General features: G+C 36.5%; 2 protein-coding genes across 9 annotated transcripts in view; one reads left to right on the top strand and one right to left on the bottom strand.

Annotated features, from left to right (window-relative positions):
• LOC127787017 (uncharacterized) overlaps window positions 1–22,181 on the top strand; it is a 40,259-nt gene extending 18,078 nt beyond the window's left edge. For 2 of the 8 annotated variants that reach the window (XM_052314847.1, XM_052314844.1), the window contains exons 6-10: window positions 3,343–3,463; window positions 4,404–4,451; window positions 12,275–12,369; window positions 12,708–12,787; window positions 13,062–13,777. In XM_052314847.1, coding sequence (XP_052170807.1) covers window positions 3,343–3,463; window positions 4,404–4,451; window positions 12,275–12,369; window positions 12,708–12,787; window positions 13,062–13,119 — 402 coding nt within the window. In that variant the 3' untranslated portion in view covers window positions 13,120–13,777. The other 6 variants (XM_052314848.1, XM_052314846.1, XM_052314845.1 and 3 more) reach the window with 5 other exon arrangements.
• LOC127787018 (nucleoside diphosphate kinase B) lies at window positions 15,903–18,112 on the bottom strand. Its single transcript, XM_052314852.1, has 4 exons — window positions 17,946–18,112; window positions 17,189–17,237; window positions 16,588–16,819; window positions 15,903–16,220 (listed from the first exon to the last, which is right to left on the bottom strand). The coding sequence occupies exons 1-4, from the start codon at window positions 17,994–17,996 to the stop codon at window positions 16,106–16,108; spliced, it is 447 nt and encodes a 148-aa protein (XP_052170812.1). The 5' UTR covers window positions 17,997–18,112; the 3' UTR covers window positions 15,903–16,105.
• Window positions 22,182–22,384: the final 203 nt, after the last annotated feature.

Below are 22,384 nucleotides of genomic sequence, written 5' to 3'. Positions count from 1 at the left end.
GGCAGGGAGATGGAACAATGGCACCATTTGTAGGAAGACATGGATCTGAAGGAACATCACCATCAACAATAGGAGGTGTTGGAGCTACTATAGGAGGCATTGAAGTAAATGGTGATTTAGAATGATGATGATAAGTTTGAAGAGGAGCAGGAACAACAGGAGTTGGAACGGAGATTGGGATTGGAGGATGAAAGATGGGACAGGAGGAAGGACATCATCAAGATGGGAAGAAGAATTACTAGATGGGGAAAAGAAAAAGGGAGTAGACTCAAAGAAGGTAACATAAAAAAAAAATGAAGTATCTATCAATATTAGATGAGTAGCACTTATATCTCTTTTGAAGAATAGAGCAACTCAGAAACACACATTTAATAGAGTGAGGAGACAATTTATTACAACTAGGCGAAAAAAGATGGACAAAACAAGTAGATCCAAAGATACGAGGGGGAATATGATAGATAGGATCATGAGGAAAAAGTAAATTGTGGAATGGATCCATTCAAATAGAGGATAACATATGGGTAATCAAATAACAAGAAGTGAGAATAGTTACATCCTTGAAAAAAACAAGAGTAGGCATATGAAGTAGAAGAGTCCAAGCAGTCTCGATGAGATGACGGTTTTTACGTTCCGTCACCCCATTTTACTGCGAAATATAAGGACAAGAGAACTGATGAACAATACCTCAAGATGAGAGAAAAGCTTAAAGCTATAGAACAATAGTCCTCAGCATTATCACTTCGAAGAATACGAATAGAACAACAAAATTGTGTAGTAGTAATCTCATTACAGGAAGTAGTGAACAAAGAAAGCAACTCAGTACGATCTTTTATTAAGTAAAGCCAAGTACAATGAGAATGATCATCAATAAATGTAACAAAATAAGAGAACCCCTGTTTAGACTTGACTATTCTAGGAATCGAAATATTGGAGTGTACAAGATTAAAAGGAGTATCAACTCGTTTATTAAGACAATTAGGATAAGAAAGGACATGCTTGCCTAACTGACAAGACTTACACTCTAGAACAGTCAATGAAGACAAGGAAGGAACCATCTGCCAAAGAGTGGACAGGTGAGGATGACCAAGCCAAGAATGAATCTGAAGAGGAGAGGCCACTTTAGTAGAACAAGCAGTTGCCATAGATGCAAAGCAAGATGGTAAAGTCCCTCAAATTCATTCTCAGTGCCAATCATCCATCTAGTACACCAGTCTTGCGCAAGAATGGATTCAGAATAAAAAAAGAAAAATACATAACAGTTAAGGGACCGAGTGAGGCAGCTAATAGAAATGAGATTATATGGACAACTAGGAATATGTAATATAAAATTAAGAGAAATAGACCAAATTGGATCAGCCTTACCTATACTTGGGGGAATGGTCTTAGAACCATCAGCCACAGTAATAGGAGGAAGGGAAACAGATGAATCAAAGTGAGATAGTCAAGATTTATTACCAGAAATGTTTTTGAGGCAACACAATCAAGAATCCAAGGACTAAGAGAGGCATATGAAAGACACATGAGAATTACCAATAGATGACATAGTGGAGGAAGAAGAAGCCTGGGCAGAGACAGGAGAGGATGCTTGCTGAGCCACCTGCAACTGACGATACTCTGCCAACTCCTCAGCAGAAATAGCATAAGTAGGGGCTGGTCTCTCAGTGTGAGAAGTATCAGGAATCACTGACTGCTCTTCTGCACTTTCAGGAGCTGCAACATTGGCCTTAGGAGGCTGACTATGAAGAGCATAGCAAGTTTCCCTGTAGTGACCAGGGCGATGACAGTAATTGCAGAAAGGTTGTTTACCAGCCCGGTCATATCTAACACCTCTACCATGACCACCACCAGATCCAGATTCAGATGAAGAGCCATATGAGTCTGAGAAGCAAGAACAGACCACTCTTCAACTGAAGCCTCAGCAAAGATCTGCGTGCTATGAAGAATCCGAGCAAACACCTCTTCTGTAGTAGGTATGGCTTGACTACTCAAAATCTGAGCACGAATTCCCTCCGTATCAGCCCCAAGACCAGCTAGGGTGAGCACCATAAACAATTTATCCCTCTGTTTCTTCTGCTCCGCAAGATCTGCTGTAATAGGGAGCATGGCATTAAAACCCACCACAGCAGACTGGATTCAACCCAAATAAGTAGCCATATCTGAATCTCCCTTTTTGAATATAGAACAAATTACTAATGATAGTGTAGCAACAAACATATCCTTAGTATATAGTTTCTGAGCATGAGACCAAATATCAAAACAAGTCTCATTAATGCAAAATAGAAGATTGAAGAATGAATACTGAAATAGAATAATACATCAAGTGTCTTATTCATACTTTCAACCTCATAATAAGTTGGAGATTTTCTGCATGATATTCTTGAAAGATTTAACTAGAACAGAAATTGGAGATTTGAGTTCTAAACAATGAAAAAGGACAACCTGAACTCACAGATAAATCAGCACTATTTTTTAAATTGAATAACGTGGTATTGTAATAATTATTTAAATCTGGCATATACTTTTATCAAATGTTTTCTTTTCCTGAATGTCCGTTTAGTCTAACTCTTATCTCAATATGAGTGTAATAGACATGAGGATTTACAGTGAATCTGCACCCAAACAAGAAAAAAATAGAATTAGAAACGAAATTATATATAATAATATTGGAGTGGTGCCTATTGGAAGTAAGATGTGCAAGGCATGATTAAGATAGTTGGACATGCTAGAATGGACACACCTGTGAGGTGATAAAATTTGGTGGGAAACCCTTAAGCATGAGATGGACTATAATGGCCTTATAGAAGACATGCCCATGGCTAGAGAGGTTGGAAATCTAGAATTTATATAGCCTACCCCGTGTAGTAGGATTTAGGCTTAGGATTGTCATTGTTGTTGTTGGTTTGTTAGAATTGATGCATCAAGAACAATAAAACTTGGTGGGAAACCCTCAAGCGCATGTGATGGACTATAATGGCCTTAAAACAATAAAACTTGGTGTGAGACCCTTAAGCATGAGATGGACTATAATGACCAAAAAATAAAAACAATAAAACTTGGTGGGAAATCCTTAAGCATGAGATGGACTATAATGACCAAAAAATAAACAAGAAAACTTGGTGGGAAACCCTTAAACATGAGATGAACTATAATGGCCTTATAGAAGACATGTGCCCATGGCTAGAGAGGTATGGAAAGCTAGAATTTTTATAGCCTACCTCGCCTAGTAGGATTTAGGGTTGGGATTATCATTGTTGTTGTTGGCTTGTTAGAATTGATGCATCGAGAACATATCGAATATTGCTGGGAGTTCATCTATCAGTGAGTTGTCATTTTTTTCCCCAGAAATCCTTCCAGGATCTTCTTCGAAAGCAGGAAGGTGATCGGGCTATATGGGAATATCCATTTGCAGTTGCTGGTGTGAACATCACATTCATGCTTATTCAGATGCTTGACCTTGAAGCAGGTTCTCCACTTGCCTTGTTTATTCTTGTTTTCTGGATGATTGTTCTGATTTATCAGTTTTTAACTGGGCAGCAATAAGTTCACCAATTTTTTATCGATCTAAATGGAACTTTTTTCTTCAGTAATCACCTGACCTTGAAGCAGGTTTCCAAATTTCTTGTTTATTCTAGTTTTCTAGATGCTTTATTGGTTTGTCAGTTTTTGACCGAATGGCCAAAAGATTCCCTACTTCAGTTGTCCTCCAAAGAACTTTTAGGAACAATTTATGTGAATTCCTAGTTTGTACCAGTGCTTTGACTGTCCGTAGCACACGTTGCACCCCAGGAAGATCCAAAATAATTATGTTATGCTGTAGATTGAGTTGAATTGTGCTTATTTTATATTTTTGTTGCATCTGTATTAGTATTTTATACTTCTGTAGGCAGCATTGTGTTAGGATCACATTCATTTTATTGATATGTGTGGATATATCCATAAAAGATATTATACAAGACAAGCAACGGTAGGAGGATACAGCCAATACACAAAAGCGGCTTAAATCATATGATAAGTACCAAGCAAACAAAAGCACAAAAAAAGGCCTCTACATACAAAACACATATGATTTCATTACATATTACTCAGGTATAGTGTTTATGACCACTTCCATGGCTTCCATTATCTATTTATAAGTAAACTTCAACTTCCCAAAACCTTCCCAACCACTGCATCCCCAAAGGACAATACGCTAAACAAGAAATAAAGGGTATTATTTCAATTTTCATGGCATTTCCAAATTGAGTTCATCAGTCCAACTATCAACATTTTTATTACTGAAGCATAAGGAGCTTCGGTGTAGTTTGCATTTTTATTTGCTAAGGAGCTTTGGGACATGAATCTAGAAAATGCTGGGGTTAAAATAAATGTTATTCATCTGCTAATTCTATACTTCAATTCTGCAGTAAAACCACGGACAGTGGTGGGTGCAACATTCTTGAAGTTTCTTGCAGGTAGAGCATCATCTTATGATTCCAATCCCTTATTGACTAATTAATGTTTACTTATATGTTACTGAACATGGAAGGGAATAGGAACATGTGCTTTTTGAAGAATCTGCCTATCAAGATCATTGTGAAATTGTGTCCTTGTTCACAGGGGCAGATCCATGAATTTTATATAGTGGGGGCACCTTATAATCTGAAATTATCATTCACAACATTTATAAATTGTAGAACTTCACTTCACATAAACATAAATATCTTTTCATGCATACTTTTGTGCTTTGCATGTAGAGGGTCTTGAAGGAAAGAACTTGAATGCTCTTGAGCCTTCGAATGCTTTGAGCTTCTTGGACCTTGTCTTTAAGCTTTCTAGAATGTGAGCTTCGCTTGCACTTTCATGTTTGTTGACATTTGTTAGAATTATTAGTATAATTGTAATTTTTATATGTTTGTGTTTTATTTTGTAATTAGGATAAGCCCATAGGTGTTTAAGGCCTGTTATGCCTATTATAAATAACAAGATAAGAGAGACTAATCTCTTATGTTTTTCTCTCATAATTATTTTCTCACATAGTATCAAAGCCACCGGTGAGAAAAACCCTAGCCATCGTTGTGTATCTTTTTCCAACGACCGTCAAACCCTGGCCGTTACCATCATCGTCACTACCCCTGATTATTTTTCTTCTCAATTTATTACCTTTATGACTGCTAATGGCATCTTGCATAATTCTCTTGTCCTTACACACTTAAACAAAATGGTGTTGTTGAGCATAAGAATCGTCATCTTATTGAGATTGCCCGGACACTCCTTTTACATACTAATCTTCCCACCAAATTTTGGGGAGATGTTCTAACTGCATGTTATCTAATCAATCGCATGCCATCTTCAGTATTATAGGACTAAATCCCTCATTCCCTTTTGTTCCCTACACAACTGCTTTATTTTGTTCCTCTTCGTGTTTTTTGCTATATTTGTTTTGTGCCTTCTTTTTCACCTGGACAGGATAAGCTTGTTGCAAAATCTCTCAAGTGTATCTTCCTCGACTATTCTCGATTGCAGAAAGGCTATAAATGTTACTCTCCTGAGCTAAACTGCTATCTTTTGTCTGTTGATGTCACATTTTTTGAACAACAGTCTTTCTTTTCGATTGCTCAGCCTGATTCACAGAGTCTTCACCAGGTTTTGCTCGTTCCTTTTTCTTTTGTTCCACTATTCTCATCAGGTCCGTTTGTCTCCTCTGTGGCGCCTACCCTACCATTTTCTGGTCCACCTTCCACGGCTCCTCCACTTCTTACATATCACCGTCGTCCTCATCCCGCTATCGGCGCCAGCATTCCTCCAGCCCAGGACTCCCCTAACTCATTCTCTTCGTCTGTGGTCCCTCCTACTTCAGATCCTGAGCCTGACAGTCTCCCCGTTGCTCTTCGCAAAGGTACACGGTTTACTCGTAATCCCCATCCTATTTATAATTTTTTATGCTATGACCGTTTGTCCCCTTTTTATAGTGCCTTTGTTTCGAGTCTTTCCTCTGTTTCTATTCCTCAAACCATAGGTGAAGCTTTGTCCCATCCTGATAGGCGCCAAGCTATGTTAGATGAGATTTATGCCTTACATTTGAATGGTACTTGGGATTTGGTGCCTTTACCACCAGGAAAGACTCCCGTTGGTTGCTGGTGGGTATTCACTCCCAAAGTAAGTTCTAATGTCCAGGTAAAACGTCTTAAGACCCGCTTGGTTGCCAAAGGCTTTACACAGATTTATGGGTTGGATTATAGTGGTACCTTCTCTCCTGTTGTGAAAATGGTCTCTGTTCGTCTTTCTTTCTCTCTGGCTGCCACACGTCATTGGCCATTCTATCAGCTCGATATTAAAAATGCCTTTCTTCATGGTGATTTGCAGGAAAAGGTTTATATGGAGCAACCACCTGGTTTTGTTGCTCAGGGAGAGTCTAATGTAGTTTGCAAACTCAAAAAGTCTCCCTAAGGTCTGAAACAATCTCCATGGGCGTGGTTTGGCAGGTTCAACACTTTGGTTCAAGCCTTTGGTTTCACTCGAAGTGAAGCTGATCATTCGGTTTTCTATTGCCATTCTTCTTCCTTATGTATCTACCTTGTTGTTTATGTGGATGATATTGTTATCACAGGGTATGATCATCTACATTAGCACTTTCAGACCAAATACCTAGGCCGACTTCGGTATTTCATGGGTATTGAAGTTGCTCAGTCAAGAGGTGGTATCTCAATTTCTCAGAGGAAGTATGTCATTGACATCCTAGAAAAAACAAGTATGGTGAACTACAACACCCCAATGGATCCAAATGTTTGACTCTTTCCAGGACAGTGGGAGCTTTATTCAGAACCCTGGTAGGTATAGGAGACTGGTAGGCATGTTGAACTATCTCACAGTCATTCGTTCCGACATTGCTTTTGTTGTGAGTGTAGTTAGTCAGTTCTCCACGTGATTCTCATTGGGATGTTGTTATTCGGAGTCTGAGATATATCAAAAAAGTGTTAGGTAAAGGGTTACTCTATGAGAATAAAGGACACACAGATATTTGTTGTTATACAGATGTAGATTGGGCAAGATCTCCTTTTGATCGTCGGTCAACCGTTGGGTATTGTGTTCTTGTGGGAGGAAATCTGATTTCTTGGAAAAGTAAGAAATATAATGTAGTAGCTAGATCAAGTGCAGAGGCAGAGTATCGGGCTATAACTAATGCAACTTGTGAGCTCATCTGGCTTAAACAACTACCGCACGAACTCAAGTTTTGTGAAGTGTCTCCTATGAAGCTTATTTGTGATAATCATGTTGCCTTACACATTGCTTCCAATCCAGTGTTCCATGAGCGAACTAAGTATATTGAAATCGATTGTCACTTTATTAGAGAAAAGTTGGTTGAAGGTATTATTGTTACAGAGTTTGTTGACTCCAATGATCAACTTGCAGATGTCTTCACCAAGTTTCTAAAGGGTTCTCGAGTGGAATATATTTCTAATAAGCTTGGTGCATATGATATCCATGTTCCAGCTTGAGAGGGAGTGTTAGAATTATTAGTATAATTGTAATTATTATATGTTTGTGTTTTATTTTGTAATTAGATAAGCTCATAGGTGTTTAAGACCCGTTATGCCTATTATAAATAACAAGTTAAGAGAGGTTAATTTCTTAGGTTTTTCTCTCATAATTATTTTTCCACAATATTGTCTATATGAGGGCTTATTTGTTGCCAAATCCTCCAATGATTAAAAAACTAGCTGTTGGAAAACTAATTTACCAAATACCTTTCATTATCTCATTCTAGACAACTAACACAAATAGAGAAAAAACACAGTTGGGTTTCGGTTCCGATTCTTGACGGTTTTGGTTCAGACCAATTTGAACTAAAGGTACAATATATTATATATCTAATTCTTTATTTTTTTAATAGGAAAAATAAGGAAAAAAAAGGCTTGGACTTAATTTATATAAATCACGTAATTTAATTTATATCTACGTATCCTTTTGGGATTTAAAGGAATCAAAGCCCACGCAGTTCACTTACCATTTGAATTTCTAACCCCCTTACATTAATCGAAATTATTTTCAAAAGTATCGGTTGTTATGCTTTCGGTTGTAATCTCATATAAATCTTCACCAAGTTCTAGTTCTGGTTATTTATTTTTAGGAATTGGAACCAAACCACAAGTCTTTGGTTCCGGTTCCGATTTTTGAATCGAAACCAAAAAAACGGTCTTGGTTTGGTTTTTAGAGGAATGGTTCTGGTTCGGTCCACGGTTCAAACTGAACCATAGCTAGGCCTAAGTATATTGTGGGGGCACATTTTGATGCAGCTTGTAACGCGTGGATAAAGAAAACACACAAAGAAACCCTTGAAACAATAAGTTTCAAGTACCAGTGAGAGAACAAACTTCAATGACCAAAGCTAAACTCTCAACTAAGTGTTAGAACCAAAGCTGCTTGCTGAAAAAAATCGAACTAGTTTGCTGGAATTTTTTGAATAAAAAAATTGATTACAATCTCTAGCTTTTAGGTATATTTATAGAGTTTGGCTAATCCATCTAATACTTGTAAACAAAATCCAACTAGAATTCTAATAAAAATAAAACCCTAATCAAACATAAAGTAGAATCTTAAAACTTATGAAGTTTCGCTACTGTTCCGGTGTTACTGTTTGGGCCAGTTTTGGGCTGTCCGATTTGGGTCGGGTCGGCCTTGGGCCCAATCTTGATTGATGACCGCATCATTCACCTCCACTTGAGAAGAATTCGTTCTCGAATTATGATCCGGGTATGACAACATAGCATTCGGCAAATATAAAGAAAGATCAGCAACATTAAAGGTTTTGGAAATACCCATATGATTAGGTAAATCCACAACATAAGTATTGTCATTGATCTTCTTTGTAATCTTGTAGGGACCATACTTCTTTGGTTTGAGCTTGTTGTGCTTTCATGCTGGAATCATTTCTTTCTTTAAGAATACTATGACTTCATCTCCAACCTCAAATACCTTGTGTTTTCTATGTTTGTCAGCTGTCACCTTGTACTTCTCATTTTCCTTGTGCAACTTTTGCTTAACATCTTCTTAAACCGCTTGAACTTGCTTGGCTAAGTCGCTAGCTACAACACACATCCTCCAATTCCCATCTTTCTTTGGTGTAAATAATGCTGACACTGCATATTGACTCATACTAGCCTGAATGTGCCATTTTTATAACAATTCCTCTACCTGCTCCCACAAGATCTCATTCTCTCTAGGACTCATCTTGTAGTGTGGTAGGTTAGGCAAACTAGCACCAAGAATCAAAATAATGTGGTGTTGAATATCCTTAGAGGAGGTAGCTTATGAGGCAACTCCTTAGGAACCACATCATGGAATTCCTCCAACAATCCCTGCACCTCCACTAGAATTTGATTCACCTTTAGTGGCTCACTCACGCTCTCCCCCTTTACGACCAACAAGTGAACCTCTTGGGTATCCTTACACTCCCTCACAAACTCAAAGTGTTTATGTGTGATGGTAAGAAAATTCCTCCCCTCCACTTTAGAAGCTTTGGTTTGGTTCTTTTCCTGTAATGCACACCCTCTTTCTCAAGCTGATATATGTTCTTCCTACCTGAGTGCTTAGCATCCAAATCAAATTGCCAATGCCTCACAAATAAAATATGGCAAGCATCCATATCAACAGTATCACAATAGACTTCGTCAGAGTAATTACCAATAGAGAAAGACACCCTGCAGCGTTCATCCACACGTTTGCCACCAACTTTTTCGATCCATCCAATCATTGAAGGGCTTGGATGTTTTTTAGGAGTTAGTTGCAACTTCTCCACATCTCTTCCTATGACGTTCTCCTGACTTCCACTATCAATAATCAAATCAAAGATCTTTCCCTTCATTGTACATCTCATGCGAAAAAACTTATGCTGTTGAGTAGTATCTTCATTCTTTTGAGACAACATTAACTTCCTCATTACACATGTATACTCTTCATGCCCATACTTTCCTTCATCATCCTCCCTATCAGGCCCACAATATACTTCCTCTTCAACAGCATCTTCCTCCCTTTCTACAATGTTAATTGTTTTTCTTCTTGAGCAATCACTAGATCAATGTCCAACCTCATTGCACTTGAAACACTTTAAAAGAATAGGCTTTGCATAAGGATTAGGGGATTTTGGAAGATTAGAAGTAGTACATTGAATGTTTCCCCTCGTTGTAACCTTATTAGGGTTGACTGTATGAGGTAGATTGGAGGGTTGCGCTCCCTGAACCGACTTGCCTCTATCAAAAGCTGTTTGTTTATTTTCATTTCCGCTATACCGGTGATAGTTGTCATTACGACCTCTCTCACTCAACATTAACTTAGCCTTTAAAGCTAAGCTCTTTGTTTCTTGCACACTCAGAACCATCTGAACCCTAATTTTATCACGAATAGCAAGTTTCAACCCATTCAAATAACGAGTTGCTTGTTGATTATCACTTTCTAACAATTGGTTCCTCTCCATCAATCTCAGAAACTCAGAGGTATATTCATTCACTTCTCATTCCCTGTGCACATCTTTGATAGGCTTCAAACATGTATTATTCATAATCAGGGGATAAAAACCTACCACTTAATGGCTGTTTCATTTGTCTCCATGTCTGAACTAGATGTCGGCCTTCCCTCAATTGAGTCTCTCTCAATCGTTCCCACCAAACAGGTGCGCCTCCCTTCAATCGATAGGCCACTAGCTTGACTTGTCTTTCTTCTAGGATCTTCATGTATTCAAAAAAACGGTCAACTTCAGTGATTCAATTCAAGAACCCCTCAATATCAAGATCTCCACTAAAGGTAGAAATATCAACATTTAGTTTATACTCATCGTTGCCATAATGGTTATGCTGCTATGCATTCCTCTTAACCTCTCTACCACCAGGGTTAACTATTACTCGACCAAGATCATCCTCTTCATCGCTATCTTCCATAATTGGTCTTCTAGGATTAACAAGGACATGATTATTGGCTAGTCTTCTCGCTTCGGCTTAATTCACGCTAATGTTCTGGTTCCTGTTATCATCAAGTCGTAATAGGTCGCTCAATTGGTTGTTGATTTGCTCCAATTGCTGTTAGATGGTACGAGTTACTTCTCGCTGTTTTTCGATTGCTCTCCAAACCGCGGACAACCCCTGATCACCATCAGGAGGCTAGTTGCTACCGTTACCTTTAAGATTGGTCATCTGATTGGTTGATTTAATCGCTCTGATACCACCTGACGCAGCGTGTAGCGTGTGTGTAAAGAAAACACACAAAGAAATCCTTGAAACAATAAGTTTCAAGTACTCTTGAGAGAACAAACTTCAACGACCAAAGCTGGACTCTCAACTAGGCGCAAGAACTGAAGCTGCTTGCTGGAAAAAATCGAACTTGTTTGCTGGAATTTTTTAAATAAAAGAACTGATTATAACCTCTAACTTCTAGGTATATTTATAGAGTTTGGTTAATTTATCTAATACTTGTAAACAAAATCCAACTACAATCCTAATAGAAATAAAACTCTAGTCAAACATGAAGTAGAATCCTAGAACTTATGAAGTTTCGCTACTATTATGGCGCTACTGTTTTGGCTGGTTCTGGGCTGCCCGATTTGAGTTGGGTTAGTCTTGTGTCGGGTCTTGATCGGTGACCGCATCACATTTTTTTTTAAATCATGCTACATGTACATCACTTTTGTATATCTTGGGCTACATAAAGGGATATTATGACCAAAATATCCCTCGCTTTTATGCGCCTCACGCGTCTCTATGTGCCTCACGAGGGACTTTTTTGTCATTGATATACCTTTATATAGTCCAAAGGGTACACAAAGGTGTACCAATAGCATTATTCTTTTTTTTTTTAAAGGTTTCAATTTATTAATCTTCAATCACTTTTTTTTTTTGCTTGGTAATCTTGAATCACTTTCAACCGAGTACATATAGAACTGAAATAATAACTATAAACTCAATACACAACATCCAGAAAACAGCCTACTGGGGTAACTTTTAAGGTGGCCCACCATTCTTCCAATCTTTGCAGGCGAAGGTGGTGGGGGGGGCACATGCCCACCATTCATAAGCTTGATTGACCCACGCTCCACATTGAAGAAAAATTTTCGGGATGCACTGTGGGTGCAGATACCCCAGTGGCCCCATTGTTTTTCCGCCCCTGCCTGTTAAAAACTTTTACATTGCAGTGAATGATAGTAGTAGAGCGACTTTTTTGGGCATTTAGTTGTGTTTGTTGATTAGTTCTTTACAAATGTTCTTTCATTCCCCCCCCCCCCCCCCCCCCCCCCCTTTTTGTCTTGCAGAGAATGAATCGGCATTTGACCTTCTCTACTGCATCACGTTCAAGCTTATGGATCACCAATGGCTGACCATGCGTGCATCATACATGGACTTCAACGTATGTGTTCTTTGGTTACAAAACTATTAGTAGGAACAGACACTAACAGTCCTATCCACCCTCATGATTTTCCCCGAGTATTCTTTGCATCGAACGTCATGCATAGTTAAAACAGTATCATTCTCCATCTGCGAGCTTAACTTTGATCCCTGCTTAGAAATGTTTTAAGAGCAATTGTTGGCAAAATTGATGCTAAACAGTTTTGATCTCTGCTAGGATTTATATAAGCGATAATTCTTGATAGTATGCGTCTACATGTCAAACTCTTGGTACATTTGCTAACTACTTGTGTCTTTTCCTTTAATAATACTGTTCCCGGCGTCCCACTCTGATTGCAGGCGGTCATGAAAGCCACTCGCCGGCAGCTGGAAAGCGAACTTCTGCAAGAAGACATTACACGGCTTGAAGACTTGCCCTCGTACAGCCTTCTAACTCGATAGCTTGATTAGTTTTGTTTTTTTTTTTTTAAGATTTAGAGTAAGCAATTTCCGTGCCATCATATCTCATTTTGATGCATGCCTCTTTTCTTGGCTTCTTGTTTCTCTTGGCACTCTCCTTGATTGCATGGTTTCTGTCCACTACATTGTGCTTTCCAATATAATCTTGTAGCCGTGCCGTGTGTTCATCTTCTAATTTGATTTGATAGGGAAAAAAGAGGAAGTCCTAACTAACATTTCGACCAATCATTGTAGGTCATTTTGGGACCTTTTATTCAAGAGAAATCTTGGTCTGATTTGCAAAGTAACATGATGTTCACTTTGTTCAAACGTGAACTGGTGCATAGAATTATCTCATGTCACTCTCGGGAATCATGCTTAAAAAGATACCGAACTTCTAGAGTTTGGTTGTCATTTTTCACATGTGAATTAGGCCGTTACTTGCCATAAATAAATAGGGTTTAAAGGTAAAGTGGCTCTACGAAGTCCAGCCTCATGAGTGGCTAGAAGTTTGGGTATGACTTTTATGACATCCAAGAGCCCTTGACACTCGGTCTCAATAAAAAAAGAAAAGAATAAATAATGTTCTTATGGAATTGGTATGGTTTCTACAAATATACAAAATGTATAATTATCTTACTTAAAATATTTTTTTTTCAATCAAATTATGATTATTCCTTTTGCCTTAGTGGTGGAAGCTTGTACTTGAATGTGATGTTATCACATATCAATTTGTATCTCTTCACATGTACAAATTTTAATTACATGCTAGTGGATAGATTTTAGTAAATTCAAAAATAAAAATATAAAAATAAGAGAGTCAATTTCAGATCACCCTTGAGAATGTATTGACTACTATGTGTTCTTAAAAATTGCATTGATCTCCCTTACAGTTAATGAAACATCAAAATTTATCATTTTACCCGAATTTGTTTTTCTCCCTCCCTCTTTATCTTGCCAACTTTCTTTCTCTCTCTTCCCTTTATTCGTCTATGCTCTCCTCTTGTTTCTCATTTTTGATAACTTGTGACCACAGAACCCACTGATAGGTGATGCCCAAGTATATATCTCTCTCTATATTAAACCTTTCTAGGTTCAAATATTGAATCTAGAGGATTATGAAGTAATTCGAAATAGTCTAATATTATAATTTTTACAGATAATGTCTATATTGGATTTTTCTAATCTGATTAGAATTAGAATTCTTATACATAATGTTTATTTTGCTATTTTGGAATTATAATTCCCTATGGATAATCCCATTCTTTTATTAGAATATTTTCTAATGTTGGAGTTATTTAGCTTACTAGTTGTGTTGTGTGAGACTTTCATTATATTTGGAGAATATTTTGACGACGATGTCACCCCCAGGGCCAAGGAAGCCCCTGCGGAGCATGGCTCTGGGGCCGTGCGATAGGGCTGAGAGGACTGGCAGGCGATGTCACCCCCGGGGGCCGAGGAAGCCCCCTACGGAGCATGGTTCTGGGGCCGTGCGATAGGGCTGAGAGGATTGGCCCCGCGGTAGTAGAAGGGCCACTTGTGAAGCACGAAAACGGCTCGGAGCTGCTGTTTCGGCATTTTCGAACTGTTTCCCATTTCGGAAACGCGAAAAACGACCCGAAACGTTTTTCGAGACGTTTGTGTAATTTTTAAAAAGTTTCGGGCTGTTTCAAAATTTAAAAAACATAACCGAAAATGCATTTCCAGCCGCCCAGCAAAGTTGCACGCACCAACAGTTTCCTCCTTTCTTTTTCCCTCTTTTCTTCTTCTTTTTCTTCTTCTTCTTCCTTTTCTTCTTCTTCTTCCAGCAATTTCACTCAGCAGCTTCCTCCTTCCTTTTTCCCTATTTTCTTCTTCTTTTTCTTCTTCTTGTTCCGGCAATTTCTTCTCCTTCTTTTCCAGCAATTTCTTCTCCTGCTTTCTCCTTTCTTTTTCCCTCTTTTCTTCTTCTCCTTCTCCCAACGATTTCTCCTCTTCTTCTCCTTCTCTTAACAATCTATGCAACATATATTTCCTAACAGTATATATATATATATATACATATGTGAAGTTAACAATATATATATATGTATATATATTTATATATATATTTTTAATACATTATAAAATTTATGTTTGAATATTTTTTTATATTAAAAATTATATTTATAAAAAAATTCTTATATTTTTAAAATTTATAGTTTTCCTCGCATTTCCGTTTCCTAGTTTTTTTTAAGAATGTCGTTTCTGTATTTCTGTTTTTTATCTGAAACGTTTTCCGTTTTCGTTTTCATGCAACCTAAAGGGCCACGAGGTCGCCTGCGTAGTGCGACTGAGTTGCAGGCATTGTCCTTGCGGTAGGGTCGCGGGGGTGTTTTTTGCAGGGCCTTCCACGGCCTTTTTTGCCGGGTTATGGGTTATTCAAGTTAAACTAAGTTGATTCGTTTATTAATTTATTTTTCAACTCTTTTTCTCTTGCCACGTCACAATCAAACATCTTTAATTTGAACTTCAATTTCTTTCATTCTAGAAAATTTGAAGCTTTTTGACTTCTTTGATTCTAGAGAACCTAATAGGGTTTGAACCCATTTACAGGTTCGAATCGAAGGTCTTCAAACACTTTTCTTAGTTTGATTTTAAAAAATTTGAACCCAGAAAGCAGGTAGCGGTTGACCTGCTGTAATTTTTTTTTTTAATTCTTTCTATAATAAAATTGAAAGAGTAGGGACTGTTGGAGATTTATAAAGAATTAACAATTGTTTGTTAATAGTAGGAAATAAGTAATTCATCGTCATAAAACTTAGGAGATAGTCAATGTAATTCAAGTAATTCTTAGGGGTGACTTGTGAAATCTAGCCCTAATAAAATTGATCTTTACTTGTAATCTCAAATTTCAAATTAATATAGATAGTAAAACATATACGGATCATCATGGTATTAAAATTCATATAAATAATGAAATATACGTGAACAATGAATACCATATAAATAGGATCAAGAAGAATATCAACCAAGCATCAAAGTTGAGTGTCTAATTAGTTCTAGATTTTAAAAGTTCTGCTAAGCTTAATTTTTTCAGTTATCAATATCTTTTGGCTTCTAAGGGGAAAGATGGAATTGAGGGAACCCTTTTCACTTCCAATTTAATGCAAACGCCCATCTTATGGTTTCTTCATCACTGTCAATAAAACAGCACTAAATATGAGGCCTCATATATCAGTCTCAAATGACAGACTAACCAAAACTAAACGCACAAACAGACAGAGACACAGACAGAGACAGACAAAGAGAGAGTTGCTAGCTGACTCTCAGAAGCAAAATCACTCATAGATCCAAGGGTGAAGGCTGCTGCTCCACGCCACTGCGCCTTCAGGGAACCACAGAGCAATCTCCTTCCTTGCGCTCTCAACTGAATCACTGCCATGGATCACATTCCTGCAACCCAAAACCCCATATAAGCAACTTCACACAATAGTTCAATTCAACCTTCTAGGGTCTTAATGCCCCAAACCCACAAGTATTTTACAGCACAATGTTGTGAAATTGAAAGATAAAAAGTATTTTCTCGAATAGAGATTGCACTTGCATTCGAGTCGGGCCCATGGATGTAACCAAAAAATCATATCATGTCATGCGATGTATCGAGATTTTGAAAGTTGTGACACAGTACGTAAACATGATCTGGAATCGCAAAGCATCACATATGGTTTTCACGCAAGGTGACATGGTATCATAGAAGACTTGCAATGTATTAGTACATATTTCGAACGAGTTTCCTGTTTGATAGGGAGCAGCAAGTTACCTGCCGATTTCGATGGCAAAATCTCCACGGATGGTGCCAGGAGCAGAGTCAGCGGGGTTTGTAGCTCCAATGATCTTCCGACCAGTTAGCACAACATTCTTACCCTCCCAAACCATTGCAACAACAGGACCAGAGATGATGTATTCAACCAGGCCATTGAAGAAGGGCTTTGCGGACAAGTCGGCATAGTGCTTCTCAGCAAATGCACGCTCCACAGATACAAGTTTCAAACCTAAATGCAAAACCAAGGAAAGACCAACTTACAAACAACTTCACATACCAAGACGGGTAAAGGGTAAAGCAATGGATCGTATCAAATGACAGGGCTTAGCTCAAGTGAATCCATAACAATATGGCCGGTAAGCAATAAGTGAGTCCCAAATAATTAAAGTCATCATCACAGAGAGAGACATCTGGAAATGACTAATTTGTGGTCCCATTTTCAAAACCAAATCACTCAAAAGACAGCTTGAATTAGAGCCTACGAACAACTCATATATTGATATCTATGTTCTTCCAACAAATTATAAACTGATGTATAACAATCTGAAACCTTTTCACCAGATTATATTATTAAGCAAATCCTAAAAGAAAAATATACCTTTCAGAGAGAAACCTTTCTTCTCAAATCTAGCAATGATCTCGCCAACCTGAAATATAATAACGTTATTGGATTTAACGACGAGGGACAAAAAAAATAAATAAATAAGAGAAGCCATATATGTTGCCACAAACATCAGAGTAGAGTCAAGAGGTATAAACTACAGCGTAAGACATCCACGGGTATGGCCCAGGAACAGATTAAAAGAACCCCGTTTGGTTGCCAAGAAAACAAAAGAAAATAAGAAATAGCATTAAAACTACTGTTTCAACTTCCAAGAAAAAGAAAACACAAAACCCAGTTCAATTGAGCATAGGTGTCCACTTGGGCTCCCTAAAGTACAATAAACTGACTCCCTGTGTCTTTTAATGCGATTACATGCCTAAAACTTTTCTTTCTCCTTTTCCCCGTAACCGACACCAGATCTAAGCAACCGACAATTACTTTGGCTGAAATTGAAACCCAGAAAGAGTTTGATTCATCTTCGGACTCCCAAAGACTAAACGGCAATAGATATTAAAGTTTTTTTCCCACTCAAATACTTTCTCTGCATCCAAACAGCACAAGAGCTCGAGTAAAATAAATAAAACCCAGAAATCTAAACAACAGTTCGGGCGCTTCGCAAAATATAAGAACTGGAATAGCTGTTCCGATCATCCTCTGAATGATCAGCACAGATATCTACGTTAATGTATTTGTACATCTGAAGTATGATACCGGAATAGACGGGGAGAAACGGAAAGGATACAGGGTTTACCAGGCCTCTTTGGACGCCATCGGGCTTGATCATGATGAAGGTCTGCTCCATCTTCGCTCTGTGATTTAGACAGCAATGAAAGCTTCGGCGACTTGAAGTTGAAGAAGCAAGAAGTAAAGCGGCGAGAAGGATTGGAGAGGAAAGGGGCTATTTATGTATTCGTACGTCCCCAGACACAATAAAAAAATATAAAAAAACCCCTAACCCTAGAAATGCGAATATCCGTCTTATATTCATTGCCTTTCCATTCCTTTTTTTTTTTTTTTTTGAAAAGTTTTGATATTTTATTGAGAAAGAGAGAAGAATTTATAATTAATTTAAAATAAAAATATAATTTTTTTTATTTTTTATAGAAAAAAATATTTTTATCTAAATTAAATAAATTAATTATACTTTATAACTATTTTTATATAAGATACCTAAAATATTTTTATTGAGATTTAAAATGAAAAACTCATATTACTGTTAACTTTATTTATTAAAATATCCTTATCTCTTTCGTATTATCTTTCTTTCAACATTTATGCTTTGACTTTTTTTATTGTCGAAATCACCTAAATCAACCATTTTTCTTACATTCAATCTTCTTCATCAATCGCAGTTAGGACCTTATTAAAGCTGCATTCACCAAATTTCTTTCTTTCCAATAAGCATTCTTAATCAATTTAAAGATATCGATTATGATTTCTATTTGTTTTGTTTTTTCAATTATTTTTGTGTTCACATTACTTATTAAGTTGTGTAGAATAATTGTCATTGTGAGTAGAATACATATTTTGATTAGATATCATTTCAAATTTGATTGATTTGTGTACAAAAAACTTTTGAAACTGCACATCATAATCGAGTTTAGTGGGTTTAGTTTCCCACTAAACCTGATCGGGTTTAAATTTTTTTTAATTATGTAAATCTTAATTTATATGTCCTTATATGTATGATTTTTATTTAATAGTACTTGTCTAAATCATTTGATGTATTATTCAATATATGATTGTTAGTAAAATAATTTCATGTTATCATATTCCTTAACAAAAATAATTTTGACTTTTTAAAAAATTAAATTAAAACTAAACACCTAAAAGCCAGCATTTGTGCCTAAATATGTTATATTAAAATCCTTCAAAGTTTTTCATAAATTTTTTTAGCATGATTTTTAATTTTTTTCATAAACTACATATTTAGTTAAAATTATAAGATGATATTAATAATAAGATTATTGTTTTATAAATAAAAAATTATGCATTTGAATTGTACGTACAACTTATTTTTTGAGAAAAAGAAAATAAAATATAAATTTCAAAAAGTAAATAAACATTTCAACTTATTAATAATTAGGACTGGGTTTAATTGGGGAATTTAACCCAATTCGAGTTTAATAGCCTCATTAAACCCAGTATGGGTTACCGACTTGTGTGAGTGTGTGGGCCGTTGCATCTATGGTAATGTCTCGTTGGTTATCGTGTGGAATGAGAAATGGAATGATAATAAGTATATAGAGGGTAATAAGATGTGATGAGGGGCGGCTACAAGAATATGACTTTTACTAAATTTGTTGAGATTGTTTATACAATGATGAGAATTAATAAAACAAGATACTACATCAACATTTATTTTATAATAGAACCCTCAAGCAGTCTTCTAGCTAGTAAGTTCCCTATCAAGGACTATCATGGTATCAGGTTTATTATGTTCAATGAAACCAGATATAAAGTGATATATGTTGATACAATTTGCAAATATGTTGGAGTTTCTAACCTACATAGTCAGCCAAGAAACCAATTGCCTTCATATAGTGGTGGTAATTAGGATTCAGTTATTGTCATTCCACTTACATTCACACATAGTTCATTGCGGAACGATGATTTTGGTATATATGGTATGGCTGGTTTGTTAAATGACACTCCACACATAGATGATGGTGATAATAAAATAGATGATAATGGTGATAATAGTAGTGGTGATGATGAAGGAAGAGCTAGTCTGGAGTACCCAGAAGTAAAATTTTTAGGTTTATAATTTGAGGACAACCCTTTACAAGAGAACTGGATCATTTCTGGTGTAAAAAATTATACAATTGAGATAACGCGACCCGAAGTGTCAACTCCCTACTAGGCTTATATTTTTTACCAGGACACACTCTTTAAAAGTATATAGGAACTGATTTTTGCCTTTAAATACTATTGTGTTGATGTGAAGATGGACTATCGAATCAGACGTTCGTGAATAGTTCAATTTGAAGTAGGTTGTAGGATGTGAACTGCAAGTTTCTATTTCGTGCAAGATGCAGACCTGGTTGTTCGTTTTGACATGTGGTGAAGTTTATGTTGAGTCACACATATGCTCTGAATGTCTACGATTCACATTTTCGAAGTATGAAGGCTATTGTCATCAGAAGTTTGTTTTCAGAAAGAGTGGCGAGTGGTAAATATACACTTGGAATGCTAATGAGAAAGTTGTTGAAGCAGCATGGTATGCAGATCATATACATTAAAGCTTGAAGGTCTTTACAATATACAAAGAGGCTCGCTTATGGCAATGCAGATGAGTCATTTCAACAATTATTCTCATATTTTCACATGTTAAAAGAAACAAATATTGATAATACCACGACAATAGAGACAGGTGAAAATAATTATTTCTTATATTCATTTTTTGTGCTTAGAGCTTCCTTTTAGGGTTTTTGAACTTATATAAGATTGATTATTGTCGTTGTTTCCACCCATTTGAAAAGTGAATACAAATGGGTGATTTTCATCACCACTTGCAAATATGGGGAGGAGATGATTTATCCCATCATTTTTGAATTAAGAGATGGCAAGTCTAGCAGATAATGGATTTGGTTTTTGACGAAATTAAGAGTGTCTATCGATGTGCGGGATGATTTGGTCATCGTATCCGATTGTCACCAAAGCATTGCGAATGTGATGAGCCATGTCTTCCTTTCTGTCCCACATGTGTTTTTGTTTCTTCCACCTTAAGCAAAACCTGAAAAGACAATGTAGATAGCGAAAGGATGTGATGGATGTATTCTATCGTGTTGCATACAGCTACACTCCAGTATAGTGTGATACATACTTGGTAGAAATTTAGTTGATGCATCCTCAGACGCATCTAATATTGGTGGAAGCAAGATTGAAAAAGTGGTCACATGCCTATTATCCGATAAGAAGATATTTCATGATGACCACCAATATTGCCGAGTCTCTCAATAAATGCATGATGAAAGTACGTCGGTTGCTCATAACAAGTGCACATGAATTTCTGAGACATGCTTCAAAAATAATTCAGTGATATGTGTGCTTCTGCTACCAAACTCGAAACTGATGTTACCTCTACTGCACTGGCACATATCAACTTTGTCCATGACAAAACATTAGATTGAGGATGTCATGTAATTCTTGTAATACACGAGAACAAGTACCTCGTGAATCATGCCAAGGAAGGCGATGGGATAGTTGACATTGTCTTAAGGACATGGAGTTGTCGTAAGTGGGACCTTGATCAATTGTCGTGTCTTCATGCAGTTGCTGCTAGTAGATATCATGGTTTGACTTTGCTTTACTTATTACGTTCATTATTTAATATGATATATTAAGACTCTGTCTTTTTTTGTCCTACGTGATAGTTTAATGCAGGTGCACTACCATACGTTTTGCCATTAATATTACACTACAAACTAGGTTAGACTGGCATATGCACCTTGATTAGTGGTTAATTTTGTTAAAATTTTGTTATAGTTATAACCCCTGTTTTGATTTTAAATTGGTTTAATTGAATAGTTATGTGTAATATATATATATATATAATATAATATATTATAATAAACATGTAAATATAATATATATTATAATATAATACATATACTCAATGGAGTGCATGCGTGGAGCATCTATATAATATATAAGTATATAATATACAATATAATATATTATATAAATATATACATAATATATAATTTAATAATACATATATTGAATTTCTTGCTTGCAGTATGAAGCAGCCATGCATGAAGTCCAAATCATGGGCAATTAAAGTTTGAGGAATGTTAATTAAAGCCCATGGAAGCCCAGCCATATGTCAAATCAATTGAAGCCCAATTTGAAAAGCCCATAGAAGACATCATTTGGAGAAGGCCCAAGCATTTAATCCTAATGAAGGCTTATGTATTTTTTTAATCCTAATGAAGACAAAACAAAACCCAATTGTAGAAATTTATTTTTATTTTTAAATATTTGTTTTATGAGTGCTTTATTAGGTGTGTTTTTTTTAGTTAAAATCCATTTAACTTTAAGTGTGTATTATAGCTAAAATTCATTCAACTTTAAGTGTGTGAGTGCCCATTATATATAATTATATCTAGTTGAATAATTGAAATTGTATGGTTTGTATTGCATCTTATGTGCTATAAATAGCTCACTTGATTGCATTTGTAAAGGTGA

The sequence above is a fragment of the Diospyros lotus genome, chromosome 12 (genome assembly GCF_014633365.1).
Source record: "Diospyros lotus cultivar Yz01 chromosome 12, ASM1463336v1, whole genome shotgun sequence".
Lineage (NCBI taxonomy): Eukaryota > Viridiplantae > Streptophyta > Magnoliopsida > Ericales > Ebenaceae > Diospyros > Diospyros lotus.
The sequence above is the reverse complement of the archived record's forward strand: the minus strand, read 5'-3'. Positions and strand labels throughout refer to the sequence as shown.

What these genes read in the sequence shown, in the direction of transcription:
- LOC127787018 (XM_052314852.1), bottom strand. Translation starts at nt 17,996, where the DNA reads ATGGAGCAGACCTTCATCATGATCAAGCCCGATGGCGTCCAAAGAGGC. An exon ending in GAAAGGTTTCTCTCTGAAAG is followed by an intron (nt 16,820 to 17,188) that starts GTATATTTTTCT and finishes TTTTGCATTTAG; the next exon opens with GTTTGAAACTTGTATCTGTG. An exon ending in TTTGCCATCGAAATCGGCAG is followed by an intron (nt 16,221 to 16,587) that starts GTAACTTGCTGC and finishes TTTGGGTTGCAG; the next exon opens with GAATGTGATCCATGGCAGTG.